This window comes from Aulonocara stuartgranti, assembly GCF_965226115.1.
Source record: "Aulonocara stuartgranti genome assembly, chromosome: 8".
In the NCBI taxonomy this organism is placed as follows: Eukaryota; Metazoa; Chordata; class Actinopteri; order Cichliformes; family Cichlidae; genus Aulonocara; species Aulonocara stuartgranti.
In genome coordinates, this window is record NC_138959.1 from 6,811,286 (window position 1) to 6,836,802 (window position 25,517).

Sequence of the window (25,517 nt, forward strand, 5' to 3'; positions counted from 1 at the left end):
AGCTTTAAGAAGGAAGCATTACCATCCAAATCTTTTTGCTACTTTCTTTGGATGTGATGCAGCAGCCAAAGTATAAAACAAATCCACGGGGAGGGCCGAAGTGTCTGCTGCAGTAATGGAGATTAAGATGTCTGCTACTCAGTCATGCAGAGTTAATGAAGAGAGGCACAAACAGTCCCCAGTGCAAAGAGTGAACACAAGCATGCCTGTTTACTGTCATGTACCACGTGCACTTTTTTTTCCACTGGAATTAATTTACAAAATCCAGGTAAGCTCCTAGTAAACAAAGGAGGAATCTAACTTAGCAATTTTTGCATAGACCTGCATGTCCTGAAGCCTATTACACCTGATGCTGGGCAACAGATAGGATACACCTGGATGGTTTGACAGTCCTGTAAAACTGATTAGTGATATCATACAGTATTAGCTCCATCTCCAGTAAAGTGGCAGCAATGCAGCACATTTAAGCCTGTGGACACGGTCAAGTTGACCTGCTAAAGTTCAAACTGGGCATCGGAATGGGGAAGAAAGCTCATTTAAGGCACATTGAATGTTGCATGGTTGTTGGTGCCAGGTTGGATGGTCTGAGTACTTCAAAAACTGGTGATCTACAGGGATTTTCCCACACAAACATCCCTAGAGTTAACAGAGAATGAGCCAAAAAAGAGAAAATATTTTCTGGGAGAAAATTCCTTGTTCAAGTCAAAGGTCAAAAGAGAATAACCAGACTTCTTCGAGCTGACAGGATAACAAGAGTAACTCAAATAATCACTCATTACGATTAAGGAATGTGGAAGAGTATCTAATGCACAACTCGTTAAACCTTAAAGTAGTCGGGCTACAGCAACAGAAGACCACGCCAGGTGCTACTCCTGATAGCTAAGAATAGAAAACGACTAGAACTCATAGGATCAGAGTTTGGAGTAAAGAACATGAAGGCACACATCCATTCTGCCTTATATCAACAGCTCAGGCTGCTGGTGGTGTAATGTGGGGGATATTTTATTGGCATATATCCCACGGAGAGTTAAGGCAGCTCTGAATGCAAACGGGGTCCAAATGGTACTAACAAGGTGTTCCTCATAAAGGTTTGGTGAGTGTACATTAGCATTTATTTAATATTGACAAAATACTCTCAAAGTTTTAATTATTGTGTTGTACCAGTTGTACCAGTTTCTCTCATGTAAATATTTCAGATGGCGATATGTAAAGTAAAATGTTACTGAAAGAGGAAAGACACGATTTCACTCACTTCCACCCTGTTTGTTTTTCCGTTCTACATGCAGAGCTACATGAGACATAAAGATTGAAATCATATCCAAATGGGTGGGGGCTTTTTTTGTGTGTGTGCGTACTTGAAATTCAAAACTTCCCATTATGTGCGAAGCTCCTGCTGAGCTGAACAGAGCTGATGAGAAAAATCCAGGTCAACTACATTGTCTTAGACCTGCTTTCATAGAAGATTTGTTGGAGGGATACAGAAGCTGTATAAATAATTAACTGTGCTCTGGTATTGTTTGGCCCAGAAGGAAGAAATAAACATAAGCTAAAAAAGGTCATGTAATGCAAAAATGTACAGCACAAAAAGTTAATCATCTTATTCACCTCTCCCTAATCTCCTGTAATTTTTCCAGAGGGCTTGATGGTAATGTTATGTTAAATCAACATGCCATCAGTTATGAGCAGTTCACCACATTATTTAACAGTTACATTAGAAAAAAATAAATAAAATCTAAATAAAAAGTACATTTTATGCTCAATTTTTCAGCTCATGTAAAAAAATAGATATAGAGTTAACAGAATATGACAAAATTAGGAAAAATCGGAGACTACAGAGCAGGTGGAACTGTGGAGAAGGTTTAGGGAAGTATAGATTCAGGATCTATGGAAGAGCAAAGCAAATGTATCTTGTTTGTTTTCTGCCAGATCTCTGTAACCCCATTTTTTTTTTGCATGCATTGTGTAATTATGCATGTGTGTGACACTAAAATACATTGAGTCTGTGTCCTTACTGGAAATATTCTTTTTTTTGAGTGCATGTGCCCTTACTTTTGTGCACGTGAAGATATTTCCACACACACTTTCCCATCCCAGCCGCAGAAGGGGTCTCTGGCGAACACACAGTCATAACAGGAAGTGTACCTCTTGCAGGCTGACATCGGTACCTGCACGACTCCAGAGTGCGACCCAACATAGACACTCCTCTGTAAAACAGGAGCATATTTGGAAGATTTTTTCCTCATGTTAAATATTGTAATGCCCTTCAGTATAGACAGTGTATTTGTTCTTTAATCATCAGTTATTAATCGGTGGAGAAGGGAAGAGTTCCACAACCTTTTTGGGGTATGACAGGGATTTAGGCGCAAAGGTTGCCCATTTTCATTTAGATATAAATCCTTATTCTGTTAACGTACAGTTTTACTGTAGATATATTTAAACCTACCAGAGCTGAGGAGATGACCAGGCTCTCTATGGGCTGTGGTTCATCAAACAGCTGCAGCTCTTCTATGATATGCATTTCTCCATCGATGTCCACAGCTCTATGCAGCCAGCCGTCATCTGCAACAACAGAGAAAACCTTGTTGAGTTAAACTGAGATGTGAATATAACAAAATGCTGGCTGTATGAACAAGACTGATGTAGCCACTCAGTCTGAAACTCATGCTAGTGACAATTCTTTCTAAAGACTAGCAGGGGCAAAATCCACTGATAATAAAAAGATTGACCCTAGTTTTCACTTGATTTAATACCTCGGTAAACGCTATGCTGATTGCTTTATAGTCTCCATTTCTAGTTCCACCACTATTTCACCATGAGTTCCTCTCCTTTTACACAGATAGCAGCCAATGATGCAGAGGTATTCCTTGTAGCATGAGATGGTGCATTGTCTTGCATGAAGATGGTTGTGTTGCAGAAGGCACAGTTCTTCTCTTTCTACCATGGAAGAAAGCGGTCAGTCAGAAACTCCACATACTGGCTCAAAACATGACTCCACCACCTCCTTGCTGACGATGCAGCCTTGTTGGGATATGGTGGCCGTCCACCAACCATCCACCACTGCATCCATCAGTGAACAAGACTGTTTGAAAATTAGTCTTCATGAGTTCTGGGCCCACCACAGCCGTTTCTGCTTGTGAGCATTGGTTAGGGATGGCCGAATAGAAGGTTTATGCACAACTGCAAATCTATGGAGGATCCTACACCTTGATGTTCGCCGGGCTCCACAGGCACCAGCAGCTTCAAATATGTGTTTGCTGCTTTGTAATGGCCTTTTAGCAGCTGCTCTCTTAATCTGATGTATTTGTCTGGCGGAAACCTTCATAATAATAATAATAATAATGGATTGCATTTATATAGTGCTTTTCCGGACCCCTCAAAGCGCTTTACAATACCACTATTCATTCACTTTCACATTCATACACTGGTGAAGGCAAGCTACAGTTGTAGCCACAGCTGCCCTGGGGCCTTTATCTTTATCTTTATTCCATCCATGGGTTTAATTGAAAAACAACTTATTTCATCTTTATGACACTTAAACACAATTTGCATAATAATTTGGAATGCGGTGTATTGTTATTTCATGGCACTGCTAAATGCAGATATGGTGTTTATTTGGTCATTTCATTGGATTTCTTGTATGAAACTCACCAGTTCCCAAAAACAGAACAGTGTAAATATTTCCATCCAGTGCCGGCTCTTTGTGCACTGCTATCTTGACATAGTTGACACTTCTTTTGAACATGAGGGGGCGCACACCTATTGGGTGCACCTGTTTGGCCATCAGCGGGTGCCTTCTGGCGAAGGTGAGGACATTGTCTGGGAGATCTCGAGACGAGTTGATGTTCTGGGACCTGTGCAGATCTGTTATACACTGAAGATACAGACAGAAAAAATGACTAAAAATACAGAACATAACAATCGCTGATGATGGTGGAGAGAAGGTTAATGCTTTAAAACTTACAGAGCCGGGTCTTGGATCTGGGACTTTTCCTGTGTACTCCCTCCATTTTGAGTCTTGCACCTCCATGTACGGCCCTTCGAAAACCTTCTGCACATCTGAGAAGGCGTACTGGCAGATAGCAGACGCTTTGATATTCTTCCTGTAACACAATCCCCAACACCCCAAAGACATGTCCAGGGGACACACTCAGGATTAATGACTCAAAGTTGAAAAACGGCTGGATTGAATTTCAAAAGCATCACAGATCATCAGGCCTCACTGACAGGCAAAAGGTTAACTAGCTGACTCTTTATTCTATGAAAACTGTGGGTATTATGGTGGGTTTTTTCCTTTTCACATTGGCATGTGGGAGTGACGTCACTGACAGGTGTGTAATTTTACCCCTTTATCTCTTCCAGAGGGATGCGTTTTCAACACTAGCATACAGTGCAAAAATACCCACTCCTTGTGAGTCATAAATAAAACAACCTATTTGTGGTTTTGGTCCTGCAGCTGTGAGGAAAAAGAAGAAGAAAAAGACTTTGTCCAACAGTATGAGTGATTAGTTGATTAGTTGCATGGTAAACCTTAACCTTGAGCCCTAAAGGTGAGATTAGTAATGGATGGAAAATGTCTTTGTCACACTCTTTAGGCCATTGTGTAGTCATCAGAGTCTTCAAAAGCATCAAAGTGAGGAAAATAAGAGCGAACTGAGACCAGAATGTGTCTTGAAACTACCAGGAAGTACACCTCAGGGGATTAGTCATTCTTACACATGTGTGTCTGATGCATAGTGATGACTACTACTCATACATGTGTAATAACAAAGAAAGAAAGAAAGCAAGAAAGAAAGCAAGAAAGCAAGAAAGCAAGAAAGCAAGAAAGCAAGAAAGCAAGAAAGCAAGAAAGCAAGAAAGAAAGAAAGAAAGAAAGGCAATGTCTACACTAGCCTGGATAAATTTGAAAATGGCGTATACGTCTGAAAATGCTCCGCGTCCACACTATTGTTTTCATGCGTTTTCACAGAGTTGTGCGTCCACACACAAAACCCTTACGTTCCAGTACTGCGCATGCGTATCAACCAGCCTCATTTCTGTCTGTCGTTTATTTACTTTCCAGCTCTTCGACACGTCGCGTCAAAATTTTGAGGAAAAGCATCGCGAGTTTTTTAAATGGACTGACAATGAGGTGGAGCTGTTGCTGCGAGTAACACAAAAGTACAATGTTGCAAAAGCGAGTGAGACTTAAAGAATTTGAAGAAAAGCTATCTGGAGCAGGTACAAACTGATATTAATCTTTAATAGGGCAGTCAAAATTGAGAGCAAACAAAACAACTGCTGTGTAATGCCCTCCGCTATCATAGTTTAATTGGTCACATGACTTAAATGTGTCACCGTTTTCGAAAAGGCTCCGGTTTCGCTGTTTACACTGCGACGCGGAAATGGCGTTTTCAAATCTATCCACTTTGGAAAGCGTTTTCAAAAAGCTCAGTTTTCTTTGACCAAAAATGTCTCAGTGTGGACGGAAGGCCAAAACGGAGAGAAAAAGATGCGTTTTCAACGTATTAGAGTGGACATGGCCAAAAGAAAGAAATTAAAAGCAACAAAAGACAAAACAGAACGTAAGAGAACAGAATGAACGCAACCAAAAAAGAAAAAAGTAAGAAAGCCAACAACTAAATAGGACACCTAGAAAACTGCAAACCACAAAAGATGGAAGGCTAGAGTAATCAAGACAGAGAGATAAAAACATGAAAGCAACAACCAAGAAACAAGAAACAAAGAAAGAAAGCTGGCAACCAATGAAGAAAGAAACTAGACATCAATCTTCTGTTTATCCTATTCAGGGTTGTCAGGCAGATGGAACCTATTCCAGCTATCATAGGGCGACCACTGCGCCGGCCCAAAAGCCACCAAAAGACAAAAAAGAAAGGAAGTTAGCAATAAAGAAAGAACGAAAGAAAGTGATCAAAAGTGGAAAAAAAAAGACAAAAGAAATGAAGGGCAAGAAAGACGGAAAGAATGAACTGCAGTCCTGCAGTGAATGAGAGGACACACACTGATATCCACTAAACTACAGCAGTGGGAAAATGGAAAGAAGCAAAGGAGAAATAGATAATAGATGTCTCATTGCAATGCTATCCTCACCATCAGAATCTAAACACCCCTGGGACAGTTTTATGCAGCATGACTCTGCATATCAGCATAAACACACACTCAGATCACATCACATTTTCCATTGGCAGTCGTCATCTTCACACACACACCCACGCACACACACATCAGCTCTCACCGCAGCTTGGCTTTCTGTTGATAAGAACTCACCTAGGATTTGAAAGAATGACTTTTTTCTCATTATCAGTTAATCTGCCAATTACTTCTACGATCAATCATCTAATCTTGACGGTGTCAGAATGTAGAGAAAAGATCCAGAGCACCAAAAGATATCTTGAAATGGCTGGATTTGTCTGACAGCCAGTGTAAAATCCAACAATATTTAGTATGCGACGACATAACACAGGGAAAAGCAGCAAATACCCCAAACAGAGAAGCACAAACCACAAGCAGTTTTACTTAATTTAATGACTTAATTGAGTCGTGTTAAAGGATTATTGGTTGATTAGTTAATCTCTGAATTACATGTTTGGGGAAGAAACATCGTTTTGTTCATCATCTGAATAAAATAGATCTCGTGGTCTCTCAAAAGAGGAATTAACATCACATTTACTTCCAGCTGAATATCACATTCTTGTTTCTCTGTTTTTTACGTCTTGATGCAACACAATGCAATAAAGAAATAATTTTCCCCTTTTGGAATAAAAGAACTTGGATGGTTTGCTCAGAGCTCTGACAACCTCATGCAAAATCTTTAGAATGAACTTAAACATCCCAAAAGGTGCGAGTTTGACTTTATCCCACGACATGAGTCCTGGTCCTCACTAAATCTCTTGTGTCTGATTAGGAGATTGTGCCCTCGGCTAGGCTGCATTACCTCTTATAGTAACAGGATAATGGTCATTATTGAGTGTAGTGTCCACACAGTTTTGGCCATCCAAGCACAGGCGGACACACTGGCACAGTCCCAAGTTTTATACACTCACATCTGTTCACTTTCTGCTTCCAAATATTTTTTTTTTTTCAGAGCTGAATGTTTAAATGAGTGTTTAAATTGTAAATTAGTGTGATACTCAGAGGCTGGCAGGTTATTCATTAAAACCTTTTTTAAATGTAAAACCTAAGTAGCTCAGAAACAACAAAATAAACAGAAAACAAAAAAGTTTGTATAATTAAGCCATCTGAAAAAAGGAAAACCACTGAGCAAACAGTGTTTGACTGCAGATATATTCTGTTTTCACATGCTGCACATTCCACTTTAAAACTACTTGACTGAGTTCAGAGAGGAGAAATGCAGATAAGCATTCAGATTTATGGGATCCCCTCCTACACACACTGCACTATATTCCATTACATTTAACCTTATTTTTAAAGCTTCAGCTCACTGGACTCAAGCTCCTGAAATGGTCCTAAACAAAGGATGTTTAAATCTGACCATCTTATCCCACTGAGTGATTATTAAAAGTTGTAACTATGTGCATTATTGACCAGCTCAATTACAGTACCTCATTAAGCTAATACATGTCAGTGACAGCCCCGCACACAAAAAAAAAACAGGCTGGGGAAACTATTTCTTGTTCAAGACTTTTGCTTGGTTTAAAAATACTGGAAAATTAAGTAAGTTCCTTTTCTCAACCATTGATTAGATATAATGACACAGTCACACCAAATATTAGAAAAGTTAAATATTCTGGCTATTGCCAGGTGTATACAAGATCTGACAGAAAACTAAAGACAGTGACAGATGATCTTTTTTTTAGTTTACAGTAATGTTGGGACCATAATGCACCAATTAAATACCATGTTGCATATAATATGGATTGGAATTGGGCAGCTGAGACTGTAGACTTCTCACAAAACAGTCTACTGAGGCCACACTAACAGCAAAGACTGGACATTTTCTCATAGACTTCTTAGAGAAGCTGCGCCCTTGGTAACCATTAAAAAGTTTGCAGATTCATTTTTCACTCTTCGTCACTTCACTTCTCAGACATCCATCTATGGTTCAAAGCCATAAAATTGTTTGCTGCCCATATGCAATGGGTGCTGAGGGCTTTGAGTTTGGCTCTCAGTAGTTATTTTCAGGAAGTTGATGCTTCTTGCTATACCAAGAAATATTCTGAAAATTGTTCTCAAAGTTTGGATCTTTGCATGAATTCTACAAATGTTCTCAGATGTTTGGGTTTGTAAGTTGATATTTGATAATAACTTGAAGTTTTAATTTATAGATTACAAAAAATGTTTTGTTTTTTATAGAAACAAGCATACATACATGAATTAATGATCTTAATCACTAGTTTCTAGTTTGATCTAATACATCACAATATTCTTTCATGCAAAAAAACCCAAACTACATGTTTGTAGAGCATAAATGAGTCAAAATCAGCTCTTACCATTCCAGACCAAAGATACCATAAAAAATGCTGCTGCGAGCGTCTCGCTCCTGCAGGACGAACACGTCACGCAGGATATTGAGGTGCAGCTCATACTCTGGGACTGAGCACACCATTCTAGCCTTGAGGAACGAGGTCCACTTCCTCTGCAAAGTCCTCTGGCCTCCCCAGTCAGTCTGCAGAGAGAGAAGACAGAGGTGGAATTAATTGATGTAAAGATAAACAACACAATGATTTTAATGAGGCGGGTGATGCACAAACAGTGCATTTATATAAGAAAAGATTAGATCCAATTGAGATTATGCAGATATAATGAATATATAGGGAGGAGCTGAATGTTGGTATTCAAACTCAGTGTCCCTAGTGTAGCACATTTCTCTGATTGCATTTCAGAAGCAGTGGGAGGTAAGGCTGTAAGACATTTTTCTCCCTAAAAGAGTAATTTGGCACACCTCATTTAGATAAGATGAAAAAAGAGATGGATTCGATTTTTTCTTTGTTTGTCTGTATTAGAGGTTCTCATCTTTCTTTATTTGTGGCTTTAGGGGACATCTGTTGTTCATCAAAAGCCTCTGCCTGCATTGGCCTCCCACACAAGAAAGCCAAAGTAAATCAACATAAGATATACACTTAAAACCTTAGGAGCAGTTCTGTCAATAATACCAATTCAATTTATGGCACAAGACGAATGAAAGAAGAGACGAAAAGGAGTGCAGACAGATGAATCCAATCTTTAAATTTCATTCATTTGACAGAAGGAAATCTGTAGAGACTTGAAAGCAACAAATAAGCATTTCTTACAGAGATGATAGCAGGTTATTACTGTGGGAAGAGCTAAAGGGATGCAATGGCAGATTACAGTCTCTGTCAATCAACGCACAGTCAGGGTCACTGGGCTGTCATGAGGTAAATTTAAGGCAGTAATAGTGAAGAATCCAAGCATACCAGAGGGGGAATTAACCCTAGATGAGCCTGTGCTGCAGTGTATTCTCAAAATACAACTGAGAAAAACAACAACAACAACTTAAAACTACAGCACCATTCTCTTTACTGGAGATGTATAGCAAGAAAAATGTTAAATAATGTCAAACTGGCACCTATTTCTGCTTTTTGCAATGGTCTTGTTTTCATGTCATCATGTCTCTTCTTTGTTAAAGTAGGCATGACTGGCGAGGAAGTAGAAGCTGTCTGGCTGGGAAGTGAGAAGCAGAAGAGGACAACCGGCTAGGCAACTCAAAAATGGCAAGTCGTCAGTGGTTTCAGGCCAGGGGCTACTGCCAGAGCCGTCACTATCTGTGGATCTGCCATCAACCAGCGTGGTGCCTGGCCGCCATGGGGGCTGAGCTGGGGACCACTCGACATCTGCATGTGCTGCCGTGGCCTAGTTCAGACTGAGTTATTACACTCGACTGCTCTGACAACTCCACAGTGCTGGTGAAGGGAGAGGAAGAGCCCAGACCTTATTTCCAGAAATGACTACTTTCGAATGCTGTGAGAATGAAGACAAGACACAGTGAGTGTGTATATGGGTTTGAAAAGTAAGAGAGCAAGAAATGCTCAAAAATGAGCTCCCTGCATTTGTTTAATGAGCTTTTGGGACAAAAGCTTGCAGCAACACAGGGGTATTGGGGTATTTTACAACTTTATTATTCAATGCCAGTGGAAACAGGACAAAAAGAGAGAGAAATATCCTCAACAGAGGTCCTTGAGAATCATTTTAATGGAAATAAAATGATGTGTTTTTTCAGCAAAGCAGCAAAGACACTTAGGGAAAAGACCAACAGCAGACAGCGATGTGAAAATCAATACTGGGTGTTTAAACCTTTAGCAACCTGTTTTTCATACTAAAAGATCCAAAACATGAGGCTTTTTTTCAATGAACTCTTACAGTGAAAATAGTGTCCAGACTATCTGTGTACTGTATACATAATTGAAAAGCAACAAACTCATGCTGCTGCTGTTTGTATTGTATGAATAAAATTACATGGACACCGGTAATCATTCACTCACCCCCCATCCACCCATTTATCTCTATTTTTTCAACCATTCATCTAACTTAGTAGTCAAAGGGGGCTGGAACTTTTCCCAGCTTTCATGGTGTGAGAAACAGCATACATCCCGGACGCTGTGATGCCAGTCCATCACAGGGCCAACACACAGAGAGCCAGATCATTTATTACTCTCTATTAAGGGAATTTAATGTGGACTATGAGCCTATATGAAAAATGAATTAAAAAATTGGCACTTTTAAGCACTATTAGTCATTTTCTCTACACCATTAACTGTGCCATTGCTGTCACACAATTAAAACTTGACACATCAATGTCAAATAAATGCCATTTACCCTAAATGCATGTATGTTCCATCCCTGTTACTTATTCCCTAATCACTCTTCTGAGTCCAGTCTGCTAAGCACTCACCCCCCTTTGCAACTTGCCTGGGAACCATGAAGGAAGTTCAACACAGCCATGCTTACTTTGTATTAGCAGGCTTGACAAATCCTAAAACCCCAGTCAGGGATAAGGGGTGTGACAATGGCAGTTATCAACATTCTGTGTTAAGCTGGGCTTTCTGCCTGGCTCTGTGCACGCTCACATAAAAAGGAGCGTTTCACACATCATATTGACTCTTCAGCACAACATGATCCCCATGAGTGACACCTACACCAATCAGACACGTTATCAGATGAAAGCGTTGATAATAAAATGGTGATAAATGTTTATAAAGAACACAAAGGAGCATAAAAGATGTAACAGTAAAATGCAATACTGATGGAAATAAGACAAAAGAATAACGCTGCTATTCCAGCAGTGCAAAACAGACTTAACAGCAGAGTAGAGTCAAGTACGACAGTTTTTACTTAACTCATGATGTCAGTAATATATTGCTTAAAAACTTGGACATACATGACACATTCATGTTTTTGTTTGTTTTCTGTGTCCTGTTCTTTTTGTATATGTGTGTTTTTTGCTGCTGATACAACCAAATTTCCCCTTGTGGGACAATTAAAGGATTATTCTATTCTATTCTATTCTATTCTATTCTATTCTATTCACCCAGCTGAGAATCTATAGTAGGTTTAACAAATGTAATTTAAAAATTCACGGAAAACCTGTTTTAAGCTGAAACTGACCATAGCCTCCTCCCAACCAGGTTATGCGTTCAGCACATGTTACCATGGTGATTTAACCACATAAAAAGACAGCCAATTTTGTGACATAAAAAATTCTGACTTTATGCTCAACATAGCTTGCTCTGTAGTACACTCAAATAATCTTGATTATCAAGCGTTCCAGAGTTCCTTATAGTTGTACTGTGCTCTATTGTGTGTTTCACTGGCTGCTTATTTCCTCTTTTGATTAAAAATTTGGATTCCCCTTAGAGCCATTACTTTGGCTTTTGTCTTCTCTTTGAAGCCACATTGCATTCATGTCAGTGTCCACAATAACATCTTCCCAAGATAAGCTTCGAAACATTATTATAAAACTAACAGCAGCACAAGGTCAAAAAGACGTGTGGCACAGCTGCACCATAAATTCTTTTGTTATGCACAAACAAAACAATAAACTACTGCTGTATTTTATAATATCATCTTTCAGCGATTATTTACTGTATATTTTCCAGCATATTCCTCTATAAACCTGTGCATCCTCAAGTACAGCTCTTCTGGCAAACCACTTCTTTCCTTCTGTCCTCTCTCCTCCTGTTGCATTTTAGGAATTGAAACTAAGATGACGTAGGACAGAGGAGACAAGGAAGCACAACTTAGAGAAAAAAAAGCTAAAGAGAAATAATAATGAAAGTATGAACATTAGTAAATGATATATTAAAAAAAGGAAACAAAACTCTACAAGTACATAACAGAGAATTCACACCATGTCAAAATCTTTGAAAAATTTCCTGCTCAGTAGGTTTTCCTGTTAGTGTTCTCTCATTCATTCACTTAAATCCTTTTCACAGGATCACAAAAAATGAAACACAACTGCTTCATTTCACCAGCTGAGTCATTGACTTACTCTTTTGATGCCTACAAAAGCACACCGTGATGGTAATTATACCCCCATGAATGGCTAAAATAAATGACAAGCGGGAGGAAAAGGAGCAAGAGTAACCTCTAGGAATGGTTGCTGGGCATGCTGTCTAGACTGGGAATGCTGACAGCAAGTGAAATGAGGTGAGATGGGAAGTAGAGGAAGAAGAGCAGGAGAAGGCGGAGTTGAAGATGGGGATATGGCAATAAAGTAAGGGGGAGGGTTTGCCATTGGAGGTGGAGGTTTGTGGACTTGTACTTTGCCTGGCAACAGTGGCACAGAGAGAGAACCTCTGTCAGTGAAGAAACTGTGATTAGAGACGACCAACTGCTGGCTGATTTAGCATTGATATTACAGCGAGAGGAGCGTGGCAGCTCATTGAGAAACAAGAACGTCCTCTGAAATCCATTTACATTCATTCTGTGCAACTGACAAAAACCATTCAATAATCCCACCATTTTTCACTTTGAATGATTGGTAACTTTTACCCTCCCTTGTTTCAACCCTTTCTTTCTGTGACCTTGCAGGCACTTGTAAAGCCGTTTCAAACCCAGTGAAAGCATTAATGCGATTATAGATAGCAGTGTTTGGGTTAACTGGTCTTTCTGACCTTGCACACTCTGGCGACCCTGGACACCTTGGTCTGGCTCGGGTAGGCAATCTGCTCCTGGCTTCTCTCAGTGAAGAAGAAGTAAATCTTGTCATCATCACCGATAGAGCTGTTGATGCTCTCCTTCAGCAGCACAGATCCCACGAAATTTGCCTCTGTGCACACAAACACAAACACATCACACGCACACATCCACATGTCCAAAAAGAAACCTATTAGCAGCCTAGAAAGTGTCTCCTTGGAAACTAAAGATGGAGCCTTTAAGTATGATTGAACCACCACAACCAAGTCAGTTAGAGCTGCAATGCGGTGCAATTTTTTTCCTTGTGATTTTTATTCTACAAGTGAATCTGTTGTTTTTTTATGACAAAAAAACATCTGATGTAATAAAAATGTGCAACATAGCAATGAGGTTTGGTCTATTAATATTCTACTGAAAGAGGAACTGCAACCCCACTACCCAAAACACAGGAATGCTGTATGAAATGCAGATAATAAATAAACAATTCGCAATTTAATTGCTTGTAAGGTGTCCTTGAGTGTCTTGAAAGCAACTATAAATAAAATGTTTTATTGTTGTTATTGTTTATTTTATTTTTGAACACTAAAAGGAAGAAAAGTTATGCAATACTAAAAAAACAAAATTAAAGCCACAACTGCGATTATACAACTAATTACATTCATTGCTAACTTGATGGGAGTTTTTTTAAAGCAGGAAAAGAGGCTGACTCATTCAGAATAGAAATGAGGAAGAAGTTTCGACTGTAATGTATGCGGCAAATAGTTTGATAGCTTAAAAATGATGTTTCTCAATATGAAACTGCAATGAATATTGGAATCAGTAAACTATAAAATATCAATAAAAGACTCAAAAAATAAAGTGAAATGTCTGAATATAGCTGAATATGCGGAAAACCATATCAGTCAGAAAAGTCTGTTGGACTCTGGGACAACAACATGAACATAAACTGCCACTGCATGCACAAATGCAAGTTCAAACTCTACTATGCAAAGAAAAAAATATATCTACAAAAAAATATCAGATCTTGTTTGGGTGTGAGGTAGTTTAAAATGGATTGAAGTGCTGTTACAAGAAGATGAGATACAATACTGCTGTATGCTAGTTATGTCACATTATCATCACATCTATTCGTCTATTCTGTCCATCCAGAGAAAAAAAATTCTACACAAGAAGCAATACAATTACAATTGGTATATTGCCTTTCTACTACTTTTAGTTAAATCCAATTTAAAACCCAATTGAAATATTTGGAAAAAGGACACCATCCTTTTTGAACTAGCGTCTTACAGCAGCTATTATGTACATACATATGAATGATTATATTTACCCAGAAGCCACCGGGTGGGCGCCTCCTCTGTCCTGAGTGTGGGGAATGGAAAGTTTCTGCGAATATCTGGAGAGCTGCGAAACTCGTACTGAGAGGCTGTGAACATCTCACCATCTAATTAAAAGATTAAAAGCATGAATTGGTGGCAAATGGATTAAAAAAGAAAGATATTGAGATATCAAAGTTTAATCACATGTAAATGAAAGCATTCAGTGGACTGCAGAGGAAGTGGAAACAGTATGACCTATGACTTGTGTATTTGTAACGATAATTAGACAAAATTTAGTATGCTTAAACTGTCTAATAAAGACAGTGTTTGATTATCTATGCTACATCTAAAAGTGTGATCTAATCCAAAAATCAGGGTGCACTTTTGCACAGTTAACGCTTGCTGTAATCCTTAAAAATGTTCATGATGGTTGTCAAGCAATTATACATGAGGGAGCATTCACATTTCCAGCAAAACTAATTAAAGACTTAAGCTGTTTGAGTTGGTAAAAATCACGTAATTGTGACCTTGCTTGCATTTGAAACAAATCCCACAAGTTCCCCTTGCCCTTCTGGGTCCACTGTGATTTGATGAGTCTTCACAGACCCTTAGTATGATGACGTTAGAAGTTTTAAAAACACTGCTGGGCCTAATTATAACCTCACAGTAGCACAGTTCTAACAAAGTATTTGAAAATGGATTTGAGTTTCATTCAAAACTATGACATCAGCATGATAAACAATATAAAATATTTTCCATAACTTCTCTTATGGATTTTAAAGTGCAGAATCAGGTGACAGACTGTGAAAGAGGACCTAAATGCAGGATACAGGAAATTACTGTGAAAGTCCAGATTCCAAAGCTTTAATCCAAAAAGTCAAGGTCATTTGCTGATGTGTTGATGAGACAGCAAAGCAAATCATTCTGGCAAAGGGCAAGCAAAATGTCAAATCCGAAACTACTTCAAAAAGTCATAAATGGAAATGACTACGAGGACAGCAACAGGATTATGAGGCAAAAAATCACAAAAAAGACTGGAGGCACAGAGAACTGCTGGAAGGAAACTGCATTCATTCTTAGATTTTAGAGTTCTACTAAGTATTCAAGTTATATAAAAAATTATGTAATATGCTGTGTATATGCATATCAGCAACATGCTGTTACAGAGGTTTGCATTGTCCCCTCACAGCAAAATGGTTCTGGGCTTGAACATCCGTTCTCCCTCCAGCTGGTGATTTTTTTTTCTGTGTCCAAACACTTCCAAGTTAAGTTGAGGTGATTCTCAGGTGTCCACAAGTGCAGATGGAGACAGATAAACCAATGTATAACCCAATTTAGTGTGGAGCCAGGACACCAATGGATGGGTGAGGATGGGAAATCAATATTTCATTGATTTAATTGTAAATTCCACAGATGAGCAGCAGATTAAAACTCAGAACATCCTTCCAAACATGTGCTAACCTCCGCACCACTATGCCACCATAATGTGTGAGAACAGTAAACCTTTACTGCCCAGAGGCCTTTACAAATAAGATCCCCAAGGACAAACATAATGCAGGATGGTTTGTAGAATAAAATAAATTGCATTTGGACTTACCTATGATGAGGCCAGTGAATCCCTTTGCTGGGTCATACGGACACCTGTCTCTGCCTTCCTCAAAACCTGAGGAGAAGCTGAAACGCTCTGCATCCTTGTAAAAAAAAAAAAAGATTGAGAACACATAATAAGTTGTTTCATTTCAATTCTTGTCACAATTTTACTTGACATAAAAAACTCAGGATCTCTTACGATATAAGCACAGAGCGGTCTGAAGGCGTTCGTTCCACAGACGTACAGGTGAGTCTCATTGTATCGCTGCAGAAAGCGGATGTGGTTGTAACACTCTGTCTGCAGAGAACACAGTAAAATGAAGTGATTTGTTTTTTGTTGTGTATCTGCTTGTTTTTCTCAGCGGCAATACATAATAATCAGTCAATAAATTTGTTTCCCGGGTGTTAAAAACAATAAAACATAAAAGAATAACCTTTCAAAGATAGGGAGGAAAAGCTTTAGAGAGCAGAGAAGGAAGCATGCAAAATAAATCAAATACAATACAGATGACATTAATGCTATTACACAGCACAGGCAGTTCAAAAGGAAGTTACATAAACTCTCATTACATTATTGATAACAAAGAAAAAGCCATAAAGGAGGCAAACTGACAAAACTGGAAAAAAAGAAAGGCAAATATGCACTAGCTAAGCATGATGACAAGTCTGGTTGGTTTTTTAACAAATTTTAAACAGTGCTTGCAAGGAAGTGGTAAGAGTCACTCAGTAATATATTTAATGGTAATAGGTTCCATAAACAGGAAGCTCTTATTTTGAAGGTTTATGGGGATATGTTTTCTTTCATTAGATACAGATGATCTCTGTCACTGGTCATCATGAGAATCTATTGCCAACTTTTATTTTGAAATGTGACTGTTTTAAATGGAGTAGGTGCTAATCTGTCTATATTCAATAAAATTCACCAGCTAAGGCAGCCCAAACTGGAAAGCACACAGGTTCACCTTGCTAGTACCAGTTTGGATCCCATTTCCCCCCCAGAACTATCTTAATCCTTTGTGGCACAGATTCAACAAAGTTCTGGACACATTTCTGTGAGATTTTGGTCCATACTGACGAGATAGCATCACACAGCCACTGCAGATTTTTTGCTGCACATCCATGATGTGAATCTCCAGTTCCACCACATCCCAAATGTGCTCTATTGGATTGAGACTGTTACGGCCAGTTTGAGCACACTGAACTCATCGTCCTGTTCAAGGAACCAGTATGAGATAATTAGAGCTTTGTCACATGCCATTTCATGGCTGGATGCAACCATCAGAAGGTGGATACCATGTGGTCATACAGGGATGGACATGGTCAGCAACAATAGTCAGATACGCTCTGGCATTTAAACAATGGCTGATGAGTCACGATTTCTGCTGCGACATTCAAACGTAGCTCTTCAGACCAGGTAACATTCTTCCAATCTTCTATTCTGAATTCTAGCCTCAGTTTCCTGTTCTTAGTTGACAGGAATGGGACCCGCTGTGGTCTTCTGATCCTCTCCTGCATACCTTGTTTGTAACAAGCTGTTATTCTTTGAGATGGTTTTGCCAAAAAAAGAAAATCCCAGTCAATCAGAAGTTTCAGACCTTTCTAGTGACATCTTGTTTTTTGTTTGCTCTACAACAAATAAAAGATGGAGAAAACCTCTACTTAATGTATATGGTCTAATTTATAAAAATAATGAATGAATGAGTGCCATTTATTTTAAATCCTCAACCTCCAGTTTAGTGTCTCAGGGTTTCAGGGAAACGAAATTACAAAACAACTGGAAGTATTGAATGTTTCGTTGCTGTCACAAGCATCACAAAATGGAGCAGTTGCACTTGTGCTCTCCAATATTAACCTAATAAATAAAGATGGGAGATTTTTCCGAGAAGAAAACAAAGCTGCAGCCTTTTACCTGATTGTCTCTGCCTTTGTTTAGGCACTGCTTCTTCTGTTCAGGGGAAGCATCCCAATCAATCTGCAAACAATGGGAGGGTAATAAGGATGACTCCGTAAGCTAAATAAATAAAGAGAGGCAAACAGATAAATAAAAAGCCCTATAGATAGAAAAGAAAGTAACAGATAGAGAGAAGAAAGTATGTGTGTGTATGTGTGTGATAAACAGGGGGAGGAAAAGAGAAGGACAGCAGACTTAATTTTCTGGCTGCGTCACTAAGTTCTGACTCACTTCAGTAACCCTTGAATAAATGCCTGGTGCATTTAATCCGATAGCCATAAAATTGGTGGAACACAATGGGATTTGCTCAATATCAAAAAGGCTATTATTAGTTTCTCCTCCTTCGAATGGGAGAAAAACTCGTGAAATGGGCTTTTCTGTCTTAACATCAGCAATTATGTGTTTCTCAGCAACTTGGCACTCACTGTGAGGTTTGCAGGTGTGGAGATGCTGGATGTGTTGAGAGCGTAGAGTGCTCCTCTGCCTCCCACATACAGCAGCCTGGCCTCCTCCTCCAACAGCAGGGTGCTGTAGTTTCGGGAAGAGCCGATGAAACGGGTGCTGCCCAGCAGACCTGCAAATATATGACACGAGACATGTGAAGGTTTCTTTGTTTCTTATTTAATGAATCATTTCAATGTAAGCAGCTATCTCCTGGAAGTTTTCAGTCTTTTGAATATGTGGCTTTACAGCTGAAGGCCCCATCCAAAGTTGTGTTTCTTAATGTTTACAGGCCTCCCAAATACTGCACAGACTTTTTTAATGACCTCAGTGAACTGCTGTCTGTGATCTGTGTTGATTTTGACTGTGTAATTATTGCTGGGGATTTTAACATTCATGTGGACAACCCTCAGGACAAAGGGACTAAAGACCTGAGTAACACTCTGGGCAACTTTGGGCTGACTCAGCATGTAACAGAGGCCACACATAATAGAGGACACACTCTTGACCTACTGATCTCCAAAGGCCTGAGCATTTCAAAGGTTACTGTGTCTGATGTGGGCCTGTCTGATCATTACTGTGTTTTCTTTGAAAGTAAAATCTCAGCCCACACAAATATATCAACAACAGTGATCACAAAACGGTGTATAACTGAACACAGTAGTGCAATTTTTAACCAGGTCTTCCCATTAACACCTGACCTGTCCAGAGGGTCAGTCAATGAGCTCGTCAATAGCTTCAATGCTAACATGTTAAATGTAATGGACACTATTGCTCCCATTAAGGTGAAGGTTATCTCTGGAAGGAAAAAGTCTCCATGGAGAAACTCCACACTGGTGAAAAATGAAAAAAGAGAGTGTAGGAAAGCTGAGCGCAGATGGAGAAAAACAAACCTCCAGGTTCATTATGACATTTATAAAGAGAAACTTCACAATTATAATTTACAACTGAGGAATGCAAGGAGGTCCTACTTCTCTGACATCATCACTAAAAACAGCCATAATGCTCGGGTCTTATTTTCTACAGTTGACAGGCTAACAAACCCTCCTGTGTCAGTGGCAGCTGAACTTCATTCAACCATGGCCTGCAATGACTTTGCCAAATTCTTCACTGAAAAAATCCAAAAAATTAGACAAGCAATTGGTACATCAACAGCAGATCCAGGATATGTACTGTGTCCACCAAAAAACTGTTTAAACACCATGAAACAGTTTCAACCTATTAACAGCAAAGACCTGGAGGACATCTTAGGTCAACTGAACTCCTCCTCCTGCTGTTTAGATGTCCTGCCAACAAGTTTTTTCAAAAAGGTCTCAAAGACTTTAGAGTCAGACCTGTTACAGATCGTCAACTTTTCTTTATTATCAGGTGTGTTTCCAGAATCACTAAAAACTGCTGTAATCAAACCTATACTGAAAAAGGACAATCTTGACAAGACACAAATGAACAACTACAGGCCGATCTCAAATCTCCCGTTTTTAAGTAAGATCATTGATAAAGCAGTTTCTCAACAGCTCAGTTACTTCTTAAAACAGAATAACTGCTACGATGCCTTCCAGTCAGGTTTTAGACAGAACCACAGCACTGAAACCGCTCTGACCAAAGTGTTTAATGACATATGTCTGAATACAGACAGTGGAAAAATGTCAGTCCTAGTTTTACTGGATCTCAGTGCAGCATTTGATACAGTTGACCACAACATATTACTCAAACGACTGGAGAACTGGACAGGTCTTTCAGGAACTGTACTAAACTGGTTCAAAACATACGTAGAAAACAGGAAATACTTTGTATCAATAGGTAACTTCACATCTGAGCAGACAAGTATCACATGTGGAGTTCCCCAAGGTTCCATCTTGGGACCCCTTCTGTTTAACATCTACATGCTCCCACTGGCACAGATTATAAACAACAACAAAATAAACTATCACAGCTATGCAGATGACACACAAATATATATCACAATGTCACCAGGAGACCGAGGCCCTGTACAGGCTCTTGGTAAATGCATTGAGGAAATCAATGACTGGTTGTGCCACAATTTTCTCCAGCTAAACAAAAACAAAACTGAGGTAATAGTCTTTGGCGCCAAAGAAAAACGATTACAGGTCACCAGAGAACTTCAATCTATACATCTAAAAACCACAAACCAGGCGAGAAATTTGGGTGTAGTGATGGATGCAGACCTAAACTTAGAAAAACACATTAAGACAATAACAAAGTCAGCTTACTATCACCTCAAGAATATATCAAGGATAAAAGATCTGATGTCTCAACAGGACCTGGAAAAACTAGTCCATGCATTCATCTTTAGTAGGCTTGATTACTGTAACAGCATCTTTACAGGTCTACCTAAAAAATCAGTCAGACAACTACAGCTCATTCAGAACTCTGCTGCTCGAGTCCTCACTAAGACCAAAAAAGTGGACCACATCAGTCCAGCTCTGAGGTCCTTACACTGGCTGCCTGTCCGTCAGAGGATAGACTTTAAAGTTCTGATGCTGGCCTATAAAGCTCTGAATGGTTTAGGACCAAAATACATCAATGACCTCCTGACCCAGTATGAACCATCCAGATCCCTCAGGTCATCTGGATCCGGTCTTTTATCAGTTCCCAGAGTCAGAACCAGACACGGAGAAGCTGCATTCAGCTTTTATGCTCCTTATATCTGGAACAAACTCCCAGAAAGCCTCAGATCAGCTGAAACACTCAGTTTATTTAAATCCAGGTTGAAGACTCACCTGTTCTCAGCTGCATTTGAATAAAGCACCAAATCCACACTTTAAGCTTAAATTTCAAAACTTACATTTAACTACTGATTTTATCTACTGTTCTGATTTTATCTGTTTTGATTTTATATACTGTTGTTTGTTTGTTTGTTTGTTTGTTAACTAGTTAGTTAGTTTATTTGCTTGTTTTATTCAATTTTAAATCATGCTTTTTATTTGTTCTTGTTTCTAATGTCTCTGTAAAGCACTTTGAATCACCTTGTTGTTGAATTGTGCTATACAAATAAACTTGCCTTGCCTTGCCTTGCCTAAAGACCGAGACTAACATGTCGTATTGTGTCAGGGAAGCAATATATCTGGGTGTAACTGACAATGATGCATATCGTCAGAATTTTTTGATTAGCAAAAAACGACAGATTTGTTCTGGTTATTTAAACTATAAATAGAGTCTCCTTTGAATTTCCAAATTACATCACTATCTTGTAAGCTAGAGCAGTTTTATACGTTGACCAATTGGCAAACTCCAAGGCTAAAAAAAAAGAGCAAGTGCCAACACTTGCAGTTCCTCTAATGGCCACATGAGGCTGGTTCCAACTGTATAGGGTGTTGATTTTTTATTTATTTTTCTATATCTCACCTGTTTCAACTTTTTTAAGGCTGACATTTAGTGGTGTGACTATTTTGATTGACAAGTGTGCTCACATAGAAAGCTGTAGCCGGCTGCCTGCGAGGCATCGCCTCCACTAATTCCACTTGCCAAACTGGACCTCTCAAACATGTATACACAGTGGTGGATTTTAAAGGAATTCTCTGACTAAATGAATGGCTCTCTGTGTGGTACAGCCTGTACAAGACGTCTGTGAACCAGCTGTAGTGATTAAAATTGTTATTATATTCCTATGCAAGCATTGTGTTATTAGCTGATAGCTAATATGTGCTCCTTTAGCTCTTCTGAGCCATTTGATTTGGCGTTTCAACACTCCGCCTACATATAGTTAGCTTCACCCAGACTTTTGTTTTAAAGGTTTTCTGCCAGAAAGACTTTGTAAAACATTGTTAACATAGTTGAAGTTTTATTTTTAACCCAAACCTAACCTTTTAATAAAGATTAGTATGTGGTTTGTTGCCTAAACCTAGCCAAACTGTGACGGTTACATGGTACGGTTGTATCAGGAACTGGCATAAAATCATTTCCAAATGAAACATGCGGATTATCAAGAATAAGATTTCCACACCCAATCAGTCAGGTTCTGGGTTAACAAAGACCACCTCTGGTGCTTTTGTCCAACAGGGTTCCAATGGAAACAAAAGGTTAATGCAGGAGTGTGAAGGTGAGAGTACGGACTTTAAATGTACAGAATATGATTGGTAAAAGGAGAGAGCTAGCTGATGTGATAGAGAGAAGGAAGGTAGATATATTTTGAGACCAGATGGCAGGGAAGTGATGCCAGGAGTATTGGAGGTGGATTTAAAATGTTCTACCATGGTGTAGATAGGAGGAGAAATGGAGTAGGAATAATCTTCAAGGAAGAGTATGCAAACAGTGTTGTGAAATTGAAGAGAGTATCAGAATTGTGAGTTTAAATCAAACAGACAGAAATCAAAGGGGTAATATTGAGTGTTATCAGTGCGTGTGCTCCATAAGTTGGATGATGTTGGATTTACTAGACAAGGAATGATTAATATGGAGCTGCCAGGCAGCAGCAGAAGAGGAAGATCACAAAAAAAAATCATGAATGTAGTGAAGGATGGCATGCAAAAGGTTGGTGGGATAGAGGTGGATTGCTAGGGTGGGATGGAGGCACATGATCCATTGTGGCAACCCCTAAAATGACCAGCTGTAAGAAGAAAAATTGGCTTTAAAAAAACCACAAGATCACAGCTTCATATCTCTGCTTACAAAGCACAAGAATAGCTTGACTTTACACTCACTGGGAAATGAATGGAGTCTACACACCCCAAATGAACATGCTCAGTGTGTGTGACTGAGCGTGTGAGGGTGAGACCCAACTACAGATCTGGGAGATGGGGAGGGAGTCGCTGGAGTGATTGCTAAGAGGACTATAGAGACAGAACGTAGGGATGGGGGCACAGTGGAGGCAAAATTTTAGGGCATTCAGCAGGAATCGTGCCCCAGTACTGCCAAATCGCATCAGCGGTAATGCCATAGCATCAACATCATCCCTGCTGTGTGTGTGTGAACAAGTGTGATGTGTGAGAGATTTTTATAGTAAGTGGGCTAAATTACTGTCACTGAAGTCCATGAAAAGTACATGTTAACAAGGTAAACATGGCGGATGGCTTTTTGGCTTTTGATCTTCTGCCACTGGAGCAGACAGAGAGGTTGAAAAATAATTGGCCTGGTGCACTAAACTAAATATTTGAACACACCCCAATGTAGCACCTCAGAAATTAGGGCAGGTTGCGTCGCTGCTATGAGACAGCGAAAAGGAGGACATTGTTTTTTTTTCTTCCTGTGGGCATGAAAGATCTCCTTCAGTGCAGAAGTAGGTTTACAGAGCTTTGGTTTGCTCTAAAAGTGAGTGATAAATGTCTGATTAAGAAAATCTGACATTAAGAAGAATAAAAACCCTGCATGCGGAAAGAACAGCTGTCTTCAGAGAACAACAGAAGAGATGAAGGTATCAAGAGTGTTGCACTGAGGAATATGAGTCTGCACAGTGCAGATGGGCACATTAATCTCCACACATCCTCTCTGCCTCCCTCTCCTTCATCTCGCTCTGTTGTGAAATAACAGCAGCATGTCTCAGCTCCCGGTAAAAAGATAAGCTATATTAGTCCTCAACCAATCAATTAAGCACAATGTGAGGACCTGCACGCTTGTTGCGGTTAATTCATTCTGATGTTCATAGTTCCTTTAAAGAAATGGAAATGGTTCATTGCTGCTGAGGGAGGCCATGGGATCACAGAGTAACTGCGAAAAGTATATAGATGATTAGCAGGCAATGGAAGCTTAAGTATTATATTATCTTATATACCACGGTTCATAAATGTTATATATTCAAGTAGTTCAGGGTCAGTATCAGTTCATAGTCACTTCAACATCAAATTAGGTTAATATGATGCAATTATACGTCATAAAATGCCTGACTGTGATAAATTGTCAAATCATGTCATTTAAATCAACAAGAATTGATTCAATATGAGCGTATAACTAAAAAGGATATAAATTGCATCATTATTTTCAGAGGCTGAATGATAATCCCTTTAACGTTATAGCTTTGAACACAAAACACAGTGCCGGCATTTAACATTTTACAGATTTCCATGATAAAATGTCCAACTTAAAATGTAGGAAAAACAAACCTGTTTACAGCCTGTTACAAATAAAGTATTTTTTTTAGTAGTACTGTAGTAGTAATCTCTCTATTCATGACAACTCTGCAGGATTTGCAGCTCAAGAACCCAAATGTAAACTCAGAGTAACTATCATCAGAGTAAAGAAAAACCAGTTTTCAAAGAGGTATACTACAAACTAAGTTCAACATAGCCAGCTTTTTTGCATTAGCTGGCTTGACAAAGCCCTAAAACCCCATTTGAGATGACTGGTATCACTGTTGCCTCACAACAAGAAGTGCTGAGTTCAATTTCACCATCAGCCCAGGGTCTTTCTCTGTGGAGTTTGAATGTTCTCCCCATGTTTGCATGGCTTCTTTCTGGGTACTCCGGCTTCCTCCCACAGTCCAAAGATGTGCAGTTAGTGAGGTTAGGTTAACTGGTAACTCTAAATTGCCCATAGGTGTGAATGTGAGTGTGAATGGTTGCCTGTCTCTATGTCTTAGCCCTGCGACAGACTGGCGACCGGTCCAGGGTGTACCCTGCCTCTCACCCTAAGACAACTGGGATAGGCTCCAGCTCCCCTGTGACCAAATGGAGCTATAATCCATCAAGCAGGGCCTTCTGCTAAAGACTCAGTGAGCTCTCAATGCTACTGTTTATTTCTTAGATGAGGGCGGCTGCAGATTAAGGCTCTGAAATTTAGTTCTGCAAGTCTCCTTTATTAAAGAGTAACGTTTAATATCTGACTGTATCCAACTTAAAGATTAGACTTTAAATTGGATACACTTAAACATTAAATGTTACTGTCCAGTAAAAGAGACTTGGAAATCGATTTATTTTGTCAGCAGATCAAAGTGAAATTAATTTTATTGATTAAACAGGTGTTTGTCTTGGTGTGTGCTCTGTGTTTAAGCAGCTGCAGTTCCAGCAGTGTAAAAGTGACTTAGCAGCAGATGAGGTTTATTAACATTTCTGCGTCACTAGATTAATACAGTCCCATTTCCATGACAGTGCAATCCACAGTTTGTTCTTCATTCAGTGGTTTTAGTTAGGTACAGCTTAAAACTTGCAAAACATATT

At 39.3% G+C, this 25,517-nt stretch overlaps 1 protein-coding gene across 1 annotated transcript in view; it reads right to left on the reverse strand.

Annotated features, from left to right (window-relative positions):
* Positions 1-25,517, reverse strand: part of sema4gb (sema domain, immunoglobulin domain (Ig), transmembrane domain (TM) and short cytoplasmic domain, (semaphorin) 4Gb) — a 65,301-nt gene that overhangs the window by 13,559 nt on the left and 26,225 nt on the right. The window contains exons 3-13 of the mRNA XM_082543282.1: positions 18,393-18,541; positions 17,926-17,988; positions 16,216-16,314; positions 16,024-16,117; positions 14,438-14,551; positions 13,089-13,243; positions 8,448-8,623; positions 3,962-4,100; positions 3,649-3,871; positions 2,444-2,559; positions 2,050-2,204 (exon numbers count right to left, since the gene is read on the reverse strand). Of these exons, the coding sequence (XP_082399408.1) occupies positions 2,050-2,204; positions 2,444-2,559; positions 3,649-3,871; positions 3,962-4,100; positions 8,448-8,623; positions 13,089-13,243; positions 14,438-14,551; positions 16,024-16,117; positions 16,216-16,314; positions 17,926-17,988; positions 18,393-18,541 (1,483 nt within the window). The remainder of the gene's footprint in view (positions 1-2,049; positions 2,205-2,443; positions 2,560-3,648; positions 3,872-3,961; positions 4,101-8,447; positions 8,624-13,088; positions 13,244-14,437; positions 14,552-16,023; positions 16,118-16,215; positions 16,315-17,925; positions 17,989-18,392; positions 18,542-25,517) is intronic.